Source organism: Helobdella robusta (assembly GCF_000326865.2).
Source record: "Helobdella robusta unplaced genomic scaffold HELROscaffold_23, whole genome shotgun sequence".
NCBI lineage: Eukaryota > Metazoa > Annelida > Clitellata > Rhynchobdellida > Glossiphoniidae > Helobdella > Helobdella robusta.
This window is the reverse complement of record NW_008704216.1, coordinates 2,615,176-2,637,408: the sequence shown is the minus strand read 5'-3', so window position 1 is coordinate 2,637,408 and position 22,233 is coordinate 2,615,176. Positions and strand designations below refer to the sequence as shown.

The 22,233-nt window shown below is 33.9% G+C and overlaps 3 protein-coding genes across 3 annotated transcripts; 1 reads left to right on the top strand and 2 right to left on the bottom strand.

Annotated features, from left to right (window-relative positions):
• Positions 1–7,497: 7,497 nt before the first annotated feature.
• On the bottom strand, positions 7,498–8,584 carry HELRODRAFT_78675 (hypothetical protein; the record flags this gene model as incomplete). The annotated part of the gene is made up of 3 exons (XM_009019113.1): positions 7,498–7,580; positions 8,023–8,123; positions 8,499–8,584. Coding segments are annotated over 3 exons (270 nt in total), but the record flags the coding sequence as incomplete, so codon positions are not given.
• Positions 8,585–13,069: 4,485 nt separating this feature from the next.
• Positions 13,070–16,272, top strand: HELRODRAFT_78857 (hypothetical protein; the record flags this gene model as incomplete). The annotated part of the gene is made up of 7 exons (XM_009019112.1): positions 13,070–13,132; positions 13,218–13,298; positions 14,958–15,115; positions 15,266–15,311; positions 15,434–15,520; positions 15,646–15,776; positions 16,068–16,272. The coding sequence occupies 7 exons, from the start codon at positions 13,070–13,072 to the stop codon at positions 16,270–16,272; spliced, it is 771 nt and encodes a 256-aa protein (XP_009017360.1).
• Positions 16,273–17,868: 1,596 nt separating this feature from the next.
• HELRODRAFT_191725 (hypothetical protein) lies at positions 17,869–21,014 on the bottom strand (the record flags this gene model as incomplete). Its single annotated transcript, XM_009019111.1, has 2 exons — positions 17,869–19,518; positions 19,621–21,014. The coding sequence occupies 2 exons, from the start codon at positions 21,012–21,014 to the stop codon at positions 19,053–19,055; spliced, it is 1,860 nt and encodes a 619-aa protein (XP_009017359.1). The 3' UTR covers positions 17,869–19,052.
• Between the last annotated feature and the right edge of the window lie 1,219 nt (positions 21,015–22,233).

Below are 22,233 nucleotides of genomic sequence, written 5' to 3'. Positions count from 1 at the left end.
TGAAAAAGTTGAATATGTTGAAAGTAGTGTTGAATTTTTGAAATGTAGATAAATATATAAATAATTACACAGCAATTTCTTCAGAAGGAAGTCATGATGATGACGACGCAAATATATCACCAAAAAATTTAAATTTACGTTAAACTTACTCACTTTTTTACTTATCAACATTTAAATTATTAAATTTTTAAATTAATTAACTAATAAAAGATTAGATTATTAAACTGTTAAGTCGTTCAGTTATTAAATCATTAAATTATTATATTAAATTATTATATTAATAAACTAATAAATCATTAAATTGCTAAATCCCCGCAAATGCAATACAAACTGAAAGCATGTGAAGTTCACCAAATAAAATTTAAAATCCCCACAACTAAACAGCATGCAACAAACAATATACATGCATGCGCACAATTTTGTTGTACCAGACCACATACAACAATACAAAAAAAAACTAAACAAAAAATTGCGAAAAAAATTTCTCGCAAATTTGCTAAAACATAACAATGTCCAAGCGTAGTACATGAAATACCCAGTAATACCCACAAATACCCAACACCATCCACCTATATATATATATATATATATATATATATATATACAACAGCATACAACAATAGACATGGATAAAAAACAATAGGCAAGTGAACGAATGCAAAACTTACAGCACCTCATTCATAATCACTAGCATTTGCCCCATTTTAAAATGCTTCCCAGTGGGCTCGGGTCATAACATGCATTACATGTGTGCCGGTCTGCTTCTCATATATTCCATTGTTATATATATGTATATGTGTGTGTGTATGTGTGTGTGTTTGTCTGTGTTTGTGTGTGTATGTTTGTGTGTGTGAGTGTGTTTGTTTGTGTGTGTGTGTGTGTGTGTGTTTGTGTGTGTGTGTGTGTGTGCGTGTGTGTGTGTTATTCCTATGGCTGGACTATCTGCTACCGCCGAATGTGATGTATGTATGGTATGTGATGATTTGATTTCGTTTCATGTGTTATATGATGTTGTTATAATAATGATGGCGCATGATTTGATGTTATAATGTTATGTTATATGGTGTGATGTTGAGTGATGTGAGTGATTTTATATCATGTGATGGAGTGATGTGGTGATATGATATATGCTTTGATGATATGACATATGCTGTAATGTGATGATATATACTGTGATGGGATAATATATGGTTGGATGGGATGATATATGGTAGAATGTAATGTGATGTGGTTTTGATGTGTTGTTATAATGTGCCGTTATAAGTTGCGATTTAATATGATGTCATCTGATCTTTTGGAATGTAATGCGAAGGTATGGCAATAACGTGTGAGGTTTTATCATGTGATATTATATGGTCCGGTGTTGTTTTATGTGACGCGATGCAATATTTTCGCTTGAATCTCATATCTTACTGGCTATGGATACTGTATATTAAAGGTGCACCTTACTGCCAACAGGTGGAAAAGAAAATGGAAAACAATGTAAAAAAAAGGAGATGAGAAAGAGAGAGATGAAAGAAAAAGAAAAGAAGAAAATGATGAAAAATTAAAAGAGGCAGAGAGAAAAACAAAGAGAAGGAGAGTAATATAAAGCAAAAGCAAAAAAAATTAAATAAGGAGAAAGGGCGAAACAAGAAAAACGAAAGAAGTGTACTAATGGATGTAGTAATGGAGAATGTCACGTAAAAGTGTGCCTTTCTAGCACCAGTTCATCTTACAATTCAATGGTAATGTAAAGTAACTGGCCAAACATAAATAAGTACATACATTCCGCCACATGTAACCGTTCATTGGTTTGTGATATTTTTTGTTTGTTCATCTTGTTTGTCCATTTTGTTTGTTTATCTTGTTTGCGCTTCTTGTTTGTTCATCCTGTTTGTTCGTTTAGTTGGTTCATCTTGTATGTTCATCCTGTGTTTTCATCTTGTTTGTTCATCCTGTTTGTTCATCAGGTTTGGACAACCTTTTTGTTAATCTTGTTTGTTTGTTTTCAGAAAATAAGAAATATATTCAAAGTTTAGAAAAATGAATAGTTTTGTTTAAATGTTGGTTAAATTTTACTCAAAATGTGTTCTTGGAGAACTGTTATCAAACTTCACTAATAAATATTAAACTTATATTCTGTTGCGGAACCAGAATTTTGCGGCGGGGAAGATTTTAAAAACTAAAAATTTGATGGCCTTTTCTAGCTAATTCCTCGTTATATTCTACACAGAATCTTCAATATTTATCCAAGAAAGAATGCACTCCCGCACCCTCCATTGCATGGTTCTACACACGTACGTAGGCCAACACATTTGCAAAGTAAAACACCTGATTGATGAATAATTTTCATTGTTGAAAATTGGAATTGGATAGAAAAACATCATTCTTGGGGGAAAGAAATAAGTTATTTATTTTTATTAATTTATCTTGTGATGATTTTCGAAATGAGAAATTCCAAAGAAGCAGGTCAGCTTGCAATTTATTTTCTGCAGATGATGATGGAGGCGGGGAGAGCAATCATGCACATTATATAGAAGAGGCACAAATTAATGATGATATTAATTCATATTAGATACATAATGACATACGGGTGTACGCTGTTTATTTGTACACACGCGTACAATTCCTCTCATACATCAAACAAAAACTGCGTACACAAATGCGTGCAGCCCTGGCCTTCAAATTGTGTGTACGTGCGCGTGTGTGCGAGTGTACATCGATGCAACATAAACCAAAACAAGGAGGACGAGTGCATGTCTCGCATGTTTCTTTTATGATGCCTGCTTGTCTGCTTACATGTCTGTATGCGTCATTCTCTTTCTTAAGACGCATTTTAAATCTACGTTAGCAGGCACATGACGTACAAAATTCTAGCATTTTTAAACAAATAAAGATACATTTATTTAAATTTTTTTATTTTTAAAACTTCTGCAGGTGTATGGCCCAAAAAGTCAAGCACTGCCAGAAAGTTTCAGCCGTTAAATTTGCTACGTTTTTCCATGATAGAAAATTTTTAAAAATTCTCAAGCATTACAAAAAATTGAAGTCTGTGACTGTGCGGTTTAAAATTTTTGGTTCATCTTCATCAGTGTCATTTGTAAGAAACAATTTAAGACCAACCTTGGCAGGCAGGTGCCAGAATTAGTTTAATTCCTATTTAATATTAATTATTTACACACACGCATGCGCGCACGCACGCACTCAACACTACACACACACACACACACACAACACACGCACATAACGTAAGATTGAATGAGTTGATGAAAGACTAGGTCGATATTGATCAGCAGTGGAACGATTTACAGAAGTGGAGATATCAGAGTGGTCAGTTAATATTGCGCAATTATTAACGATAATTGGATCAACGATAAGCTTTGGAGTAATTGATTAACTTTTTAAATGTTAGTTTATATAACATAACACAACAACACATAACACAATTAATTGTCTTAATATCCTAGTTCTCCAAGCTTGAACTTACTTCCGAGTTACATACACATAACTGCAATTTTTCATATTTCTATATAAATTTCTTAAATTGTGGAACCTGACAGTTTATGGTTATTTTAATAAAAAAATTTAAACAATCATTGATTCTCACTGACCTGTTTTCAGATTAACTTATATCCAATCAAGGAAGCCTGTAAACCCATATAATGAAAATGTTGTTAAAAGCGTGCTGAGGCAGAGCTAAAGTAACAAAATTTTGAAATCTCGAAATCTAATTGACTGCTACATTTCTCTTTTAACATTACTGATTCTTGTCTATCTTGGTTTTCTTCTTATCTCTGTAATCGTTTTTCTTCTGTTGTTCTCAATAATTCTACTTCTAACTCCTCTACTCTTACTTTCGGGGTACCTCAGGGTTCTATCCTTGGCCCTCTTCTATTTATACTCTATATGTGTGTGTGTGTTACTTGTATAGTATCAAAATGAATAAAGCGGCGACGACAATAACAACAACAACAATGACAAGAATAATAACAATAACAGGTAGTTAGTTATAACGGCAAATAAATAATGAAAATATTAATTGCGCAATATTAACTGACCACTCTGATATCTCCACTTCTGTAAATCGTTCCACTGCTGATCAATATCGACCTAGTCTTTCATCAACTCATTCAATCTTACGTTATGTGCGTGTGTTGTGTGTGTGTGTGTGTGTGTAGTGTTGAGTGCGTGCGTGCGCGCATGCGTGTGTGTAAATAATTAATATTATTCAGAAATGATCTCATCTTAACGAATTTCCATCGTTTTTAAGAATTAAGTTGTTACTCAGTCAGAAACAGCGGACAAGATTTTTCCGCACCGCAACTGCCCGCACTAGCAACAAACTTTTATTAACTATAAAATTCAAATGTGCGGGTGGTTTCAAAGTTTTCAGTACAAGACTCCGATTGATTGTAGTCCATCGGTCCCTCCATGGTTGATAACTCAATCTCAATCTAGCTGAATGCTTATGTAGAAACATCTGTAAGTGTTGATCGTAACTTTCTGATCTCCCAGAGACGTAAAGACTTCTTCCACGATGAATTAAACTTTCAACACCAAGAAAAACAAAACGCGACCACTTAATTTGTGGCGAAACGACAAAGTCATCTAGCTACTTACAGCAAAGCCATACACCAACGCAGAAAAAAGAGTGACATTTCAGTTTGAATGAGAACTAGCTGCACTACCAGCAATGTCATTCTCCAAAAGTCGTTTATTCATACATTAATTTTTTTATTTATTTATTCATTCGTTCTTTTTTTATTCATTTAAATATACATTCATTCAATCATTCATTCAATCATTCATTCATTCAATCATTCATTCATTCATCCACACAAAATACTTATACTGCATCTGCATCTCCCATTCTTCCAATTCATCCACTTTTTAAGTTTTACTCATTTATTCACACGTACATTCAATTATTATCTATTGACTTATTCAGTTATTCACCCAATCGTTCATCCATTCACTCACTCACTCACTTCACTCACTCATTCATTCGTTCACTCATTCATCCATTCATTCATCAAGTTCGAGCTTGCCTATATACAAAGAGTATTATTGCGTTGTCGTTATTATGCAATCAGGTGACACCATCAACTAGGGGTAATAAAGATGCTTATTCATTAATTGTGAGCTTTTTTATCATGTATTCTCGTTTTATGTGCTTGTGTGTTTGTTTGTTTACTGGGGTTTATTTTTTTTCCTTTCTTTGTTTGCGTGTTCTATGTTTGTTGTTTAAATTTTTTCTTTACGTTAGTGTGTTTGACCATATGCTTCATCCAATAAATTTCTTGACGTAGTTTAAATGGATTGTAGGATTGTTTTATGAATTGTTTAACATATTTGATAATTCGGACTATTGTATAGTTTCATTCTTGCAGTTAAGTTTCAATCAGCGTTGAACATTTTATACATAAATTTTGTTCTATTTTTATTAGTCTGTTTCACTATTTATTAATATACGAATGAAGAAATGAAGCAGAATAGGCTACCTATGTTGAGCTCTTTATTTAACTGAACTTAAAATTTGAATTTTCAAAATATGAAAATGACGGTGACGGTGGTAACGATGACGACGATGGTAAATGTGGTTATCAAATAAAAAACATAAATCACCAGCTCTTTAACAAAATGTTTACGCACACATACACATACATATATACACATATATACACGCACACACACAAGCATATATATACATATATATATACACATACACATACGCATACATACACATAGACATATATAGATATATACAAAAATGCACATGAAAGAGATAAATTTAACAGCACATTATTTTATAACGCGTTCAACTAAATCATTAAAAAAATAGAATTCAAAATTTAACATGAGTTATAAGAACTATTAATTAATTATTAATTAATTAATTAATTAGTTGATTAATTAATCGATCCACCCTCTAAAAAATGACATAATTAATGAAAAAATATACTTAAAAAAGAGATACAAAAATAATAATTTTAAATACTTCGTCTAACAGACTGGCTTAGGTGATGAATAAAAAAATGTGTGTATATAACACGCGCACAACATACACACGGTATAAAACTACGCACGATATTATACAACACATACCGAGAACATAAACACAAACACACACACAGACACGAACGTGAACTTGTTTATAAACAAATATAATGACACGGTTCTGTACAAAATTACTTTCAATGTGTTTACACGAAACAATGTTACAAACTATGGGTCATATTATATAGCCATCCAGACGATCCATCTATAATTCCACCCAAGCCAATAACAATTAGCTTCAAATTATATTCAGTAAGCCAACCAGTTAATTTGAAAAACAATCAACCAATAGATCATCAGATCTTCAACCAAACTAATCAACCGATCACTCAATAACTAAATCAATCAACCAATCAATCAATTGCCTGATCAATCAATCAATCAACCAACCAACTAACCAACCAATTAATCAATCAATCGATCGATCAATAAATCAACTAACCAACTAATCAAACAATCAGTCAAAAAATTAGTCAATCAATCGATCGATCAACAAGACAACCGATCTATCAATCAATAAAACAATCAATCAATCAATCAATCAACCAATCAATTGCCTGATCAATCAATCAATCAACCAACCAACTAACCAACCAATCAATCGATCGATCGATCAATCAATAAATCAACTAACCAACTAATCAAACAATCAACCAAAAAATTAGTCAATCAATCGATCGATCAACAAGACAACCGATCTATCAATCAATAAAACAATCAATCAATCAACCAGCCAATCAATTGCCTGATCAATCAATCAATCAACCAACCAACTAACCAACCAATCAATCAATCAATCAATTGATCGATCAATAAATCAACTAACCAACTAATCAAACAATCAACCAAAAAATTAGTCAATCAATTGATCGATCAACAAGACAACCGATCTATCAATCAATAAAACAATCAATCAATCAACCAGACAATCAATCAATCAGCATTAGTACCATCGAGAACTTGCACAGGACCCTCCTTGTCAAAAAACATGATTGGCTGTCTCTGCAGCAAGACTGTCTGTTCGTTGCAATTATTTTTTATAAAAAGTTTATTAGATTGGAGAATTTTATTATCTTTGGTACTCATCGAGGCTGATGATGACGACGATAAAGAAATTTTATTTTCATCGGTCGTGCTGGTTTCCATATCGTTCTCGACGTCATCATCGTCCGTAGAATTATCGTCATCATCATCCTCCTCTTCATCTCCATTCTGTGCATGATGACCTGCCATCATCTTCATTCTCTCTTCATCGTTATCATCATCGTCGTCGTCGTCGTCGTCTTCATCAGCCTCAATGTTATCAGTCATGTGGTTGTCGTCGTCGGCGCCAGCTGCCTCTTCGTCGTCGTCGTCGTCACCATCGTCGTTCTGAGTAATGTGGATGTCGTTGGTGGAAAGATTGAGTAGGGCATCACCATTATTGTTGCTAGCGTCCAGGGAACCACCGTTCAACTTCTTGTGGGTCTTCATGTGCTTGGCCAGATGGTCACTACGCATGAATCTCTTATCACACTGCTGACATAGAAACTTCTTCTCACCTGATCATTAAAATCATCGTCGTTATCTACATTATTATCCCTACTATAACAAAACAACTACAAAAACAGTCAAGTCTTGCACATATTCTTGCACTTGCACACATTCTTTAATGCGTTCAAACATACACATGCAAAATAAGAATTCAAACACACAACAAACAACTGAAAATCAAATCAGGCATTGGTGCAAAATTAATGTCGATTTGTGTAAGCGAGATTCAGGTATAAAATACCTTTACAATTATGTATAATTGTCAATATACCTAATGAAATTAATTTAAAAACTTTTTGTCAAAAAATTACGTAATGCAAAACCGACACTATTTTCCCACCGATCTTATACAAACCATCAAACACATCAACACCTACACACATACATAAACATGCATGTTAGTACGTACAAGAACAAGAAGAAGAAGTACAGACATAAACAAACACAAACCTGTATGAGTCCTCTTATGCCTCTGCAGTTCATCAGACCTCGTGAACTTCTTACCACAGTAGATCCAGTTACACGTGAATGGTCGTTCACCCATGTGCCACCTAGAATAATCAACATCATCACCTGCTACTCATACCACTAACTACTCGTACTAAACTGCTCGTACCACTAACTACTCGTACTAAACTGCTCGTACCACTAACTACTCTCACCACTACACTAACTTTCATCAGTAAAATTGAATCCTCAATAATTATTACCATCCTATGTGTTATTGACAGTCTTAAAAATATACCATCGACAAAACCAACCAACCATCTTCGCTTCCATTTCTCTTTTCCAGTGTCATGAATAACCATAAACCACATCACTCTTCTCATCATCATCATCGCCATCATCCATTACAAAGATGATCATCACGCCACACCACACAGAGCAAACAATCAAAGATGTAGGTAGGTGGGAATGTGACTAACCTCAGGTGTGCCCGAAGATGTGATGTCTTGCCATAAATTTTACCACAACCCTCTATGTGACAGATGTGGCTCTTCTTCATGCCGTTGTTTCTGTTGTTGTTGAAGTAATAGTTGACAATGTTGTTCGTGGTGTTGTTATTGTTATTAGCAATATTTTACTTTTATTATCAGTAATTCGTTTCCAAATCACATTTCTGATAAACTTTACAGCATCAAAATGATATGTATAAATGCTTTAATCACATCACCATAATAATTATCATCATCCTATTCAATCTTCATGACCCTCACCTCATCATCAACAACAACAACATCAACAACAACAGCAGCAGCAACAACAACAACAACAACATGCACACTAACTTCCGACTGGGATCTCTACAATAAGGACATGTACAGGCAACTCTCTTACTCCTCTTGCCATCACCACTGTTTCCACCGTTGCTATTGTTGATGCTGGAGTTGTTGCCGTTGTTGAGAGAGGCCTCCATGTGCAAACCCTCCTGATCCTGGGGTACAATGGTGATGTAGTCCCCGTACGTCAGGGTACCATTTGGGTTCTTGCGTACCACTGTGTATGTTTTGAATAGTGCGTACACAAGTTGTGTGTTTGTATGTGGCGTATATGTACGTGATAATATATACTATGTGTAGGTATATGATGTCTGTACTGTACAACTTACATATAGCCATAGGATTGGCTCCATTTGCAGCAGCCAAATTGTTCTGATTGGGAGACTGCATGGCAACGGTAACTATCGAGTTGTTTGGGGATTGTAATTGGATGAGACCGTTTTGTCCATTAGCCAAAAGGAGTTGATTCTGAAGGCCGAGACATTGGAGATCTGGTATGGTCTGTATGCTGCCATTGTTCTGTTTGTTGTGTGGCGGTGAGACGTTGACGATACAAAACATTTAAAAAATTTGACAGTAAACATCTCGACAAAAAAAATAACAAGTAAAAAACATTAACATTTTAGTGAGTCAAAAATAAACAATACAATATCAAAAATATAAATGATAAAAATGTAGAAAGATAAACTAAAACTTTGGCAGAGCTGAAATTTTAATGGAAAGTTATCTATGAAAACCAACCTGTATTTGAATAGCGGTGGGAGGAGGGACAGTGGGATTCCAGCAGGCATTTTGTTGCATCAGTTGAGATGAGGGACAGCCAGTGGCCATGACTGCTTGGACCACCTGACCATTCGGTAACATAATGTTCTGGATCTGTTCGGTTGGTTGGTTTCATGTGCATGGTCATTATTGACTGATGTTGTTCAAAATCACTTGTTTATAACAATTTCAAGGAGAATAATTCTTTTGAATAAAAACTAAAAACACTTTTAAATTAAATTAAAACAAAAACTATTTTCTACTTTGTGACATATTACATCATGTGAAAACTATTTCAAACCACATGAGAACATAATACACACCTACATTCAAATAATTAAAATTCTGGCTAATCAGCATTAACTATGAATAGCAACATTCCATAGAAACATTCCAACAACAAGCATATTATTATTATTACTATTGCCATTAATATTAATTATTACTAATATTATTATTACAATTATTATAAAATACTGGAAAAACAACATTTACATTTCAACAGATATGAACCTCACAAACATCACATCACCAACATCAACATCACCAACAACAACAACCTGATGTTGGACTTGCTGAGGAGCAATTGAAAGCATAGGCTGGTTATTGTTGTTGTTTGGCTGACCGATGACGTAACTCGTCTGGCCATTTGGAAGCGTCACCAACATGGCAATCGGAGATTGATTATTATTCTGTGTAAAATTTGCCATGTTCAATATTGTTGCAGCAGGTTGCTGTTGTTGTTGCTGCTGCTGTTGCTGCTGCTGTGCAACCTGTTTTGTAGCAACAAATACTGTTTACAAAATGATAGCAATTTATTGTGAACATATTTTATATCGAGAACTAATTTTGAAACAATGAATGAATACGAATGAATGGAATGAATGAATGAAAAAACGAATGAATGAATGGAATGAATGAATGAAAGATAACCTTGATGACCTGATCATTTCTTTGCTGTTGACTGTTCGGTGAAGTGTATAATGTGATTGGCTGGTTGATTGTGGGGCCACTTTGTGCTTGCTGGTTCTGAAGAAGTTGCACAGGTAGCTGGTGTATTTCAGTATAAGCTGGTTTTTAACTTTTAATAAATAACATTTCTAACAAAGGTTTAATTGGAACAATTTAAAGTTATCTAAACATTTTTAATTTCGCTCATCATTATGACACATAAATTGAAAACTTGAGTCAATGAACAGAGCATGATTGAAAAATGAGGTATGGATATAATTCATGATTTTGAAACTGGGAAAAAAAGAGCATAACATTCCAGCCAAATAATAAACTATAAATTAAAAACTGATGAGGTGATATATGCAGTATCTAAATCTTAAAAAAACCTTAACTTTTTAGGCATGCAAACATTTGTTAATGAAATGCATGTTGTTGTAGCTAATTCTGCATTAAGGAAAATCTCCCCTTGGATATATTTGAAATTTCGGTTTAAAATAATTTAACATAATCTAACCTGTATGGTCTGCATGACTGTGTGTCCATTGCTGTCAGTTGAGAGAGGCACTTGCAAGGAAATTGTTGGTGGCATCTGGTTGCTCTGATTGGAAAGAAATTCATGTTTGTCACTAGATTCTTGTTTTATCAGCAAATCGTGGAATTTCATGTTTTAATTTATGCATTATATAATTAATGCAGCACCATATATAATATAGGTACACATAACGATTAAGTATTTACTTTGAAAACTAATTAGATGCTTGACACCTGAGTGTGCTTACATTTGTGTTAACAAACGTCCATATACAAAAAACAAAAAAAATAAAAAATATTAAATATTAAATAAAAATTGAGCTAAGTAGCAAATGGTTTAATCACCTGTACACCCTGCTGCTTAATGACCATCCCACTGTTGTTACTGCTGATTACTTTCTGAATGTTCGAAGAATCATTTGATGGATTTATGGTTAACTGAGAATGCTGTGTTTGTGTTAGCTGCTGTTGTGATTGCTGCTGCTGCTGAATTTGTAGTTGTGGCTGTTGATTTTTGTTAGCGTTTGTGATCAAGGTAGTTGTTTGCTGTTGGTTCTGGTTACCGGCAACAATGTTTTGAACAAACTGTTGATTCTGTTGCTCTTGCTGTGTGCCATCTTGACTGATCATGATCATATTGGGGTACTGAGGAATGAGATTGTATGTGATAGTGCCACCAGGACCAGCCACCGGAGTTGCAATCATTTGAGCACCAGGAGCCATAAATGGTGAGCCAAACGTATTAGCTTGGCTTTGTGTAATTATTTGAACAGGATTTTGAATTTTTTGTTGGGAAGAAAGATCTATAAAACCGGGTACAGCGCTCGCCTGATTAATCTGGGGCACAAGAGTACCGTTCGATTGGGCAGCCAGTTGTTGAACTAACGACGGATTGCTTAGAAAATCGTTCATAGATATTACGTTGGATCCTATTTGAACCCGAATGGGTAGTTGCTGGCCCGCATCCCCATCCACACCATTCCCAATCTTGCTGCAGGTGGCTGCCAACAAGGCCAATGGGGACGGCTTGGCATCCTGAAAAATGATAAAAGGGAGGGGTCAATTAAAAAATCAACTCCCATAAAAAACATTGTAAACAACGCAAACAGAAATTATTGGCTATCGAAAATATTATATTATGGTAAAAAAAAAAGCGAAACTCACTTTTGATGATTTAAAAGAATTTACATAATCTTTTTTAGATTGCTTTTTATTTGGTTCGGTTGACATTTTACATTAAATTATTCAAAATAAATCCATCTAACAATTTCAAAAATAAATAAGAATGAAAATGGGCAGGGAAAATGGCGTTGTAAAGGCCTACCACAACGTATTCATACGCTTTAAGCCAATCCTTTTTATGGTATTAAAAGCGTTTTGTGGCATTAAATGTTAGTTTTGAAGTCATATTTGATCAAATAACGGAATTTTATTTAAATCGGTATACAAATATTCAAGATTTCGATGCAAATACATTTACAATATCAAAATGTGGGAGGGGAAAGTAGGCCGGTCAAAGGGCATTTGATTGACACAACACAAAGTAGGCAAATAAAACACGCCCAAAAAGTCATTTAAATCAGCTAATCAATATTTTGTTTCATTTATTTTATTTTGGGGTATTTTAATATTTTCCAATGAGCTATGTTAAATTGATATACACAAAAATTAGAAAATCAAAATTTAGTTGTTATTCGTTTTTTAATTTAGTCAAAAAAATTGATAACAATTAAATATTTAATATTTTTAATTACCATTTAATATTATTAGTAAATATTAATATTAATACTAGTTTTACAGAAAAACGAACAAAAATAAAAAAATGGTCTGAAAAATACTTTTTGCTAAGTTAACGCATCACCATTTGCCACGTAACTACCATTTTGTTTAATTTGAAAGTTTTTTCTTGTTTGGTGGTGTAGTTGTTTTGTACATTTAGATGATTTTTTACTGTAATTTAACTTGAAATTATGGGCGGATCACAAAGCACGCAAGTCCCTGGTGGAGGCACAGAGGGCTATCACGTATTAAGAGTTTGTAAATTGTTTTTATCTAGATCTTGAGGTGTCATATGTAATTGGTGGTCTCTTGTGATCTGATCATTTTTTTCCATGGCAGGTTCAGGAAAATTCTCCTGGCCAGAAGTCCGGCCTGGAAGCATTTTTTGATTTCATCTTGTGCATTGGAAATACCAGATTGGTATCGTGATTATTTTCAGTATTTTTCTATAATTTAATATTAATTACTTGATAGATAAAATAATTGAAATGATCTGTTTTGTTTTTTTCAGTTTTTAATTTTTTTTAGGTTGTTGATGATGATATTGGTTGGCTGACAATTGTTTGTGTTTGCATCTTGGCAAAATTTCTTTTTTTTGACTTTTTTTATTTTTATTAATAGTATTTAATTTTAATTTAATACTATTAAATTTTAATAGTAAACATTTATTTAGTTTTTAGGCTAAGGATAGTGTTTGTAATGTAAATGTACATTATGCTTATAATACAATGTATAATGATGTTTGTTTTGTAATATAAATAAATATTTATATATGAAACTTTTTTTTTGACTGACTGAAATTTTATTTTTAAAAGAAGCTTGCTGTAGACTATAAAGTTGGATTATAGCGTGTATGATATGTGTCTTGGATATATATATATATATATATATATATTCATTCATTCATTCAATGATCCTCTGTAATCCCTTAAGGGACCGTTGAGGCAGATGGTATTCTTCTATCTCTCCAAAATCCTTTTCTTTCCCTCGCCATCTTCATTGAGCTCAATGTTCCAACCCCCGTTCATTCCGTGATATCATCCATCCACTTCCTCACAGGTCTTCCAACTTTTTTCTTCCAGTCCCTCTTTCTCATCAGTACTTTTTTGATCAGTCTGTCGTCTGTCATTCTGCAGATGTGCCCAAAAATACCCAGCTTTCTTTCCTTGACACTTTCATACACAGTTTTTTGTCTTCCAAGTTGTTTTCTTATGGCATTGTTTCTTATCTTTTATCTCCAACTGATTCCCAGCAACTTTCTATAACAATGCATCATATATTTATGCAATGCATCATATATATATATATATATATATATATATATATATATATATTTTATATATATATATATATATATGAATGTGTGTATGCGTTTTGGATTATTTCCATATATATATATATATATATGTGTGTGTGTGTGTGTGTGTGTATGTATGTATGTATGTATGTATGTATAAGAGTTTATAGCTTATAAACAGACTGTGTGCATTTTAACCAGCTCAGCGTATAACTAATGATGTTAAAAAGATATGAGACATAGAACGGCTTTCCTTTGATGATGCTTTTAAAACTATAGAAATAAAATGTGATTACCATTCTGTAAAGCTAAAGAGGTATAAAAACTTATTTAGTGGTTATTTCAAAATAATTCATAATTTTCCTAGTACATTATCACGCTTTTTTTATTTTATGTCAGTCTAATCTATGCCTATTATTTTGTTTAGTTTTTAATTAAACTGTTTATTTTATCATTAATAACTTTGAAATAGTTTAAAAATTATTATATTTAATAATGATGAAGCAGAATTTAACTTTAATTAATACTAGTAATAATAATATTAAAAAGAGTAGATTCTCGAGTTTAAAAGTGTCACATATTTATAATAATTGTAAATAATCACTTTGATACAAATAAATTCTCAATTCTTGACTTTGATTTTGAATTTTTATATATATTTCAACTGAAATAAAAAGATTTTTGTCAATGTTAATTTTCTTATATATAATAAATGAAATTTAATGAAAACAAATTGTATTTTATATTAATTTTATAATGTCCAAATAAATATTTCACTTTAGAATCAAGACAATGAACTTCTGAAAGATTTGCTAAAGGCCAACATCGACAAACCAGTCAAGATGCTTGTGTACAGTAGCAAGACTGGTCAATTGCGAGAACTCGAGTTGGTACCCAGTCACCAGTGGGGCGGTCAGGGTCTTCTGGGGGTGTCCATCAGGTTTTTTGTCAATCATTTCTTACTATATTTAAAATTAATTGTCTGTTTTAGAAATTCAATTGTATTAGTTACAAATTAAAATAGCCTCTATTGTCTAAATTTACAGTCAAAAAGTCTCTGATGTAAATTTTTATTTGATTGATCTCTTAGGTTTTGTTCATTTGATGGCGCTAACGAAAATGTCTGGCATGTTCTTGTAAGTTAATTTTTCATCATTTTTGCTAAAATTTGTTTGGCCCTTTTCTTAACGATCTAATTTTGACCTCTCAGCAGAATGTTGAATATTGATGTGAATGCTTATTGAAACTTGGCCCACAGGAAGTCCAGCCCAACTCTCCTGCTTTCCACGCCGGCTTGAAATCAGATGTCGACTACATCATTGGGTCCGACACCATTCTACAAGAGGTCTTCACTCTCTCATTTTTAAATACAACTTTATATTATTAATAATTTTAATTTTTTGCATGACTGGTATTTGTTGGTATTTGTATTTTTAAAATTGTTGTCTAATACTTTCATGTGTTAACCAGTCGGAAGACTTGTTCTCGTTGATAGAATCGCACGAAGCTCGACCACTAAAGTTGTACGTGTACAACTGTGAACTGGATTCATGCAGGGAGATCACCATCACTCCCAACAGTGCGTGGGGTGGAGCTGGAAGGTACGTGGAAGTTGTGTCAGATTAGAAGTAAAAAATGTTAAGTTTCTAGATTTGAACCAGTTAAATGTGGTTCACGTGTAAAGGAAATGTATAGATATTAAGAATTTTGATTGAGATTGTTGTATTTGATGGACATGCCTCACATGTGAAAATGATAATGTGTGTAATTATTCTATTTTTATCGATAAACGTTTTGAGTTGTAGTGATTGTTAGTGATTATTATATATGTGAGCTTATTTTTTTTATATTTCAAAATATTTTTATATCAATAGCATTAATTTTTCAAACAGTCTTGGTTGTGGTATAGGCTATGGTTATCTCCACCGAATTCCAGTTAAAGCACCCAGCAGTGAGTTGCAAGGCCTCAAAATTGATGGTGAGAAATCCTCAACTGCACATCCGCCTCAAGTGGCAAACGTCAGTACATCAAATGCCACAACTACATCGTCACCATCTACAGGCTTCTCAGATGTTAGTTGCGTATGCATTCGTTAATCTGCTTACATCTATCTGTATTAAACCTATTAAGTTACTTAATTGTTTGATTGAAGTTGAATCATCATTATTGGAGTTACAGCATTTCTTTTATGGTTTGATAATTGATTATAGACTATGTAATTGTGGCTAAATGCTCTTTTTTAAATCTTTGAATAAATTTAAAGTAGAAAAATATGATTTTAATTTTTGAACTGTAGGCCTAATTTATTGTTATAAAATTATTATGATATATCATGTGATAATTAATTGACTTGATGGTAATAGGTTTCCTTATCAGCTCCGACACCAGCCTACGTGCCATCCACGTTCGGCAATCCTGCCCTTGCATCACAAGTTGATCAGTTGTACAAGTCCGGAGGTTTGTACATGCTGTCACCATGCCATTATTGTCAACCTGTATGTACGTGTGTACGTGACCTATTATTTTATTGCATGTTGTAATGGATTCTGTGTCTGTCAGAATCTTATTCCTCTAAGGATACAAAAAATGTTATTCACTTTGATGATTATTCTATTCATTTATGGTATAAAATCGAGTAGTTGCATTTTTATTTAGGATTTTTCAACAAAATTCAAGGTTCAAATGAAAGAAAGATGCTGCAAAATTAAATGCAAATTGAATTGAAACGGTTGATAAATATTTAACGGATATAATGCATTTGCACAGATTTTCAGCAACATCTGCAGAACCTCCTGAACAGTGCTCCAACTCCTGGATTGTCCACTGCTGGATTGCCCACCACCACTGCTTTCCCCACCAGCTTACCAGCAGGATTCAAACGTATTACATTCCATTTTACTCTCTATTTTTATCATTTTATTTTTTAAAATAGTTTGTTCTACTGTGTGTTTATGAATTTTTTTTTTCTATTGGGAGTTGTTTCTATTTTAGATGTGTGTTTATTTTTCTTCTTTCATTCTGTTTGAGCTCGTTTTTTTGTTTTTGTATGTGTTTTTTGTCTGTCTGATTTTTGTATGTTTGCTGCATCTCTGGTCTTTTATGCAAAAGTGCCATTTGTTATTTTTATCTCTTAAATTAAATAGAAATTGTCTTTGTTTGGTGTTAGTCATTTTACCATTTTTTGTTTTTTTTTCACGCAGTTCAAGTATACTCCAGCTTTTATGTTTTTATATTGTTTAGTACATTCCACTCTATGCCATAGTGATCTCGTTGGCTAACAAACAATTTAATTTGATCCAACTACTTTGACAGCAAACTTCTCCTACACGTTGCCTAATCTTCAGTCAACAACAACGACACCTGCCACTGTTGCTTTCTCTGGTCACGCTGGCAGCATTGACCCAGCGAGTTCTGGTGCCCTGGCTGGTTTGTGTTTTCTTATGTCTTTTGTTTGTAAGCATTGCAGATGATGGATTTTTTAATTTTGAAACGTAATTAAAATAAGATGAAATTTCATATAAAATTTAAACAATGTGAATGCGATGTTACTTCTCATTAATAGATTTTTATTTTATTTTTCTTTGTGGTTGAGTGAGAATAAGCTTACTGCTAAAATACTATAATTTAAAGTAGTAATAATCGTACGTCACTCTGACATGCAGGACTTCCAAACATGAAGTTTCCATCTTACCCAGGTGTCAACATGTCATTCCCTTCATACAACCCCACCCTGTCAAGCGACCAACAACAACAACAGCAGTTTTTGATCCCTTCGGATTTGCTGGAAAGGTTGAAGTTGAGTAGTAACAGTGGCGGCAATATTGGTGGTCTAAATATGGCTACAGCTCCTCTTGACGGTAATCAACTATTACTACAACAACAGCAAAGAGATTTGCTACTTAATAATTACGTTAACTCTGGCGAGTCGTTGCAACAACAACAACATCAACATGTTGTTAGTGACATAATCAACAACAATATTAACGCCGATAAAAATGAAACGCACGCAGCTTCTTCGTAATTTATTGCTATTAGTATTCCTGTTTGTTATAATTATTTCTGCTCTTTTCTGGTTCTTACGTGGCTATTTGAGCGGCTGCAAATGGTTTTTTTTTCATTATTGTTTATGTTACTTTATTATTATCATTATCGTTTATTTTTGGTTTGATTTTTTTATATGCTACTATTATGTAAATTGAAAATGTATAAAATTCATGAATTCATTTTGAAAATTATTAATAAACTTATGTGGGATCATTTATTTATATTTAATTTTTCTGCAACTGAATGGATTGTTTGTGGATAAAATTTCATTTGTATTTAAATGTTTTCTGTTGGGAGTTTAAATTGTTGGATCTGTTTGGAATTTTCAGCTAGTTTTTGATGTTAGATCGCGACAGTCGTCCGTTATGTAATTGCTGATATAGACGAAGATTTGAAATGAATTAGGAATGCCTTGAAAGTTTTTCCTTCATGCTCCGTTTTTGTCTCTTCAATCGCCGTGTGCCGCAGTATGCTAGATGTTTTTTTTTTATCAGTTACAAAAAAACTCAAATTTTCACAAATAAAGCATATTCACCACAATCGTAATAAAGTTTGAAGAAATAAATAAAAATTGTACTGTTGTGTGAACGACCGGTTGAGTAATTGTTATAGTCCGATTACACTACAAGGCGATTTTTTATTTAAAACGTGAGGAGTTCCTGAATTTTACCTGTGAAATATTAGTTTGTAAAATATCGTTTAATTGATCAACAAATAAATTTCAAAAGATTTGCTTGTGTTCTCCCGACAAACAAAAGGTAGAAACTTCTTAAGAAGCGTCCGCATTCTCAATCGATTCGCATGTACGTGTACGCGCGCTCCAAAAATCCGATCAACATTTGCGTGTGAACCATCCCGGAAGGAAGCCGCAGATGAAGCCGATGCAGAAGCAGACCATGATGATGACGATCAGCCACCAAACTTCAATGTCCACATTTCTACCGCAGTAATGTTTCGTTTCCCTCATGAACTTATCAGTGTGCTTGTTTGCCAGTTTGCTGTCCCAACTTTTTCGTCTAACTCCGAGCTCAGTGGCTGAGCTACTTCGGTACTTGTTTGTTATTTTTGTGACTTTCCCCGAAGCTGGGTAACCAGACCACCTGGGAAAATTTGTGTCGGAGTCGTTGCTGTCCATGTTGCCGTTGTGGTGGTCGTTGTAGTTGTTGTGAAAGCCAGAATCGTTCAACACGTCGTAGCAGCTAAGATTTGAAGAGTTGATATTGGTGTCGTCTGTCCTGTCGCTGTGGGGAGGCAGTTGCTGGTTGACTTTCAAACCGGGATTCAAATTCAACCAAATTCTAAATACAACAAAAAATTTATTTATGAAATATTTATTGCTATAAATTTTAATCTTGAAGTTGATTGAATATACGCAAAATAAGAATGAAGCACATACAAACCTGTGCTTTTTAATATCAGATGGCTTCACTTTAACCGTTCCATTCATGGTAGAACTTCCAACAACCTCGCCATCCAGCGAAAATTTACTTTTACTTCTCAAGACAAAATTTCCCATTATTCCATCCACACCATCTTCTTTTGGAATTCCGTTGTCCGTTTTGAAGTTCAAAAGATCTACGTCTGTGTTTTCGTCTAGGTGTTGTTGTTTGCTGTTGTTTTCAAAGATGATGTTAGTTTTGTCTTTGATGAGGTAAGTTATTGGCGTGCTAGTTTTGTTGCCTTCATGTGGTTGAACAGTATGATGTAAATAGTTGCTCGTTGTGCTCGGGGTAAATGGATGAGAATTCAACTCATCTCCATTTTTGAAGTTTTTGTTCCAAGGAATGTTATAAGAATTATTGTGATTGTTACTGCTGTTATAATTATTAGGGTAATTGAAACTGTTAATTTCGTTTGGAGTAACAACAGTTGCACCTTCGCTGGCATGCAACTTGCCAACTTCTGCCGCGTTCAAATATTCATCAAGACTTTGTAGAAGATTGAAACTGCTGCCCTTCCTGAAATCGTCAAACAAACTGTTAGCCGAAGTGGATTGGGCACTGCTCAGGTCTGTTGTGCTGGTTGTGAGCATGTGTGGTCTTATGTCGTCAGAAGCTGTCGATGCTGTTACCGTTACGCTCTTTCCGTTGTTGTTGGGGAATAAGAATAGATTGGTTGAAGGGTTCTGATACGGTGAATTTGGGCTTGATACATTTAAAGACGATGCCTGAAGTTTTGATTCGCTTGCATTTCTGTTGCTATAATTATTGCTGATGTTGCTATTATTTTTATCAACTGGTATTGGTGGTGCCTGACGTTTTTTGGGCAAATTTAGTTGCCTGCCATCTTCTGGAGTTGGTACGTTGCTGAAGTTATCGTTGCCGTTCAAATTGTTGCCTCCACTGACATTGAGGTTTTGCCACTTTTTTGACATTTTCATTTCATTCAACAAATTACTAACATCTAACTGTTGAATATCATGTTGCTGTTTGCTTTGCTGGTTGTGTTGTTGTTGCTGGTTGGATGGTTCGTGAAATCCGTTTTGTTTTGTTTTTTCAAATTTTGATTTTTCCTTCACAGCTCTCAACTCCTTTTCCACCTCCCCCAGCAGAAGATAGTTAGGTTCCGGCTTTATGCCCTTGCTAAGCAGCATCATTCGTGAAGCGTGGCCCATAGGTGGTAGAGGTGTCGTTGGAGAGTCGTTGGATCTGCATGGGCCGTAGTAATAATTGTCGCTGCTGACGTCGTTGTTGGTTGTGTTGACTTTTTGTAAATGACGGTTAGCGCTGTTGTTAGTGTTGTTGTTGTTGTTGTTGCCGTTGATGTTATTAAACTTTTTGTAGCTGTGAGGCATTTTGAAGAATGTATAGAAACGTTTCAAGTTATTTATAGCGCTTGTATTTGAAAAGTTGTTAACGGTCGCTGCTTATATACCTTTTCAAACTACATCGCCTACAAAAATCCTGAAAAAATAAAAAAAATATATATATGAATTTCAAGCAGTAAATGGAGAGTGTAAGATGAAATATTTCCTAGATGCACGCACAAGACTGTACAACATGTCTCAATGTATGAGCTTGTTACATGAAGACTGTACAACATGTATTAATTATGTAGTGTTGGTAAAAGTGCTTAGTCTTAAGTTGCAGTGACCCGGTTCGAATTCGTCTGTCCACATGAGGAGGTGTGTGAGGGAGTTTGCTGGGCTGATATCTCTCTCAGTAATGCGTCAAAAGAAACAACAATTAACAGACCTGTACATGAGGGTGAAAAAAATATCGTGAATTGAAAAGTTACCAGAATGAATGGTCGCAAGTTGTATTCATTAATTAATGTGAGAACATTTTTGAGTAAGAAACTTGATATATACAACCTGCTTCGAAGAACTTGCTGACGGTGGAGTTAGTTAATAATGGTAAGTTGACTGAGCTGAGTACGTAAAGTGGGGGTAATTGTGTGTTGTTGTCGCAGATGTGGTTACTGCTGGCTGCTCTGTTGTTGTAGTTGCTGCTGTCGTTGGTATCGTTGATGTCGTTGATGTTATCGCTAGCGTTACTTTGCCGACGACGTTGTTATGTTTGCCAATTTTGCTTCTGCTACGTATGTCTATGTTTGTAATCTGTATGATGCTGATGATATGGTTGATGTTATTGTTGACACGGATTGTTGCCGCTGCTGTTGTAATTTCCTGTTGCTATTATATTTTCAATATCGATTGTTATGGTGATGATGATGGTGATGATGATGGTGATGATGATGTTTTCGTTTTCTCAACACTAATAATTTTTGAAATCAGCAAATGCTTAAACGATTTATCATTTACAGAACTGTTAAATTGTTAAACGGTTGTTAAACAAACATAATTTTTAACAAATAAGTATTCCGTTTTGAATTACAACAAGCTTTTTAACATTTTATTATCATATAACACAATTATATGTTGTTATAAAACTAAATTATGTGTTATAAATATACAACACAATTGTATGTTGTAACAATATTTTTAAATACTAGATGTAACAAATAGAAGTTATGTTATTTATATTAACCGACGTTATTGAATTGAATGAACA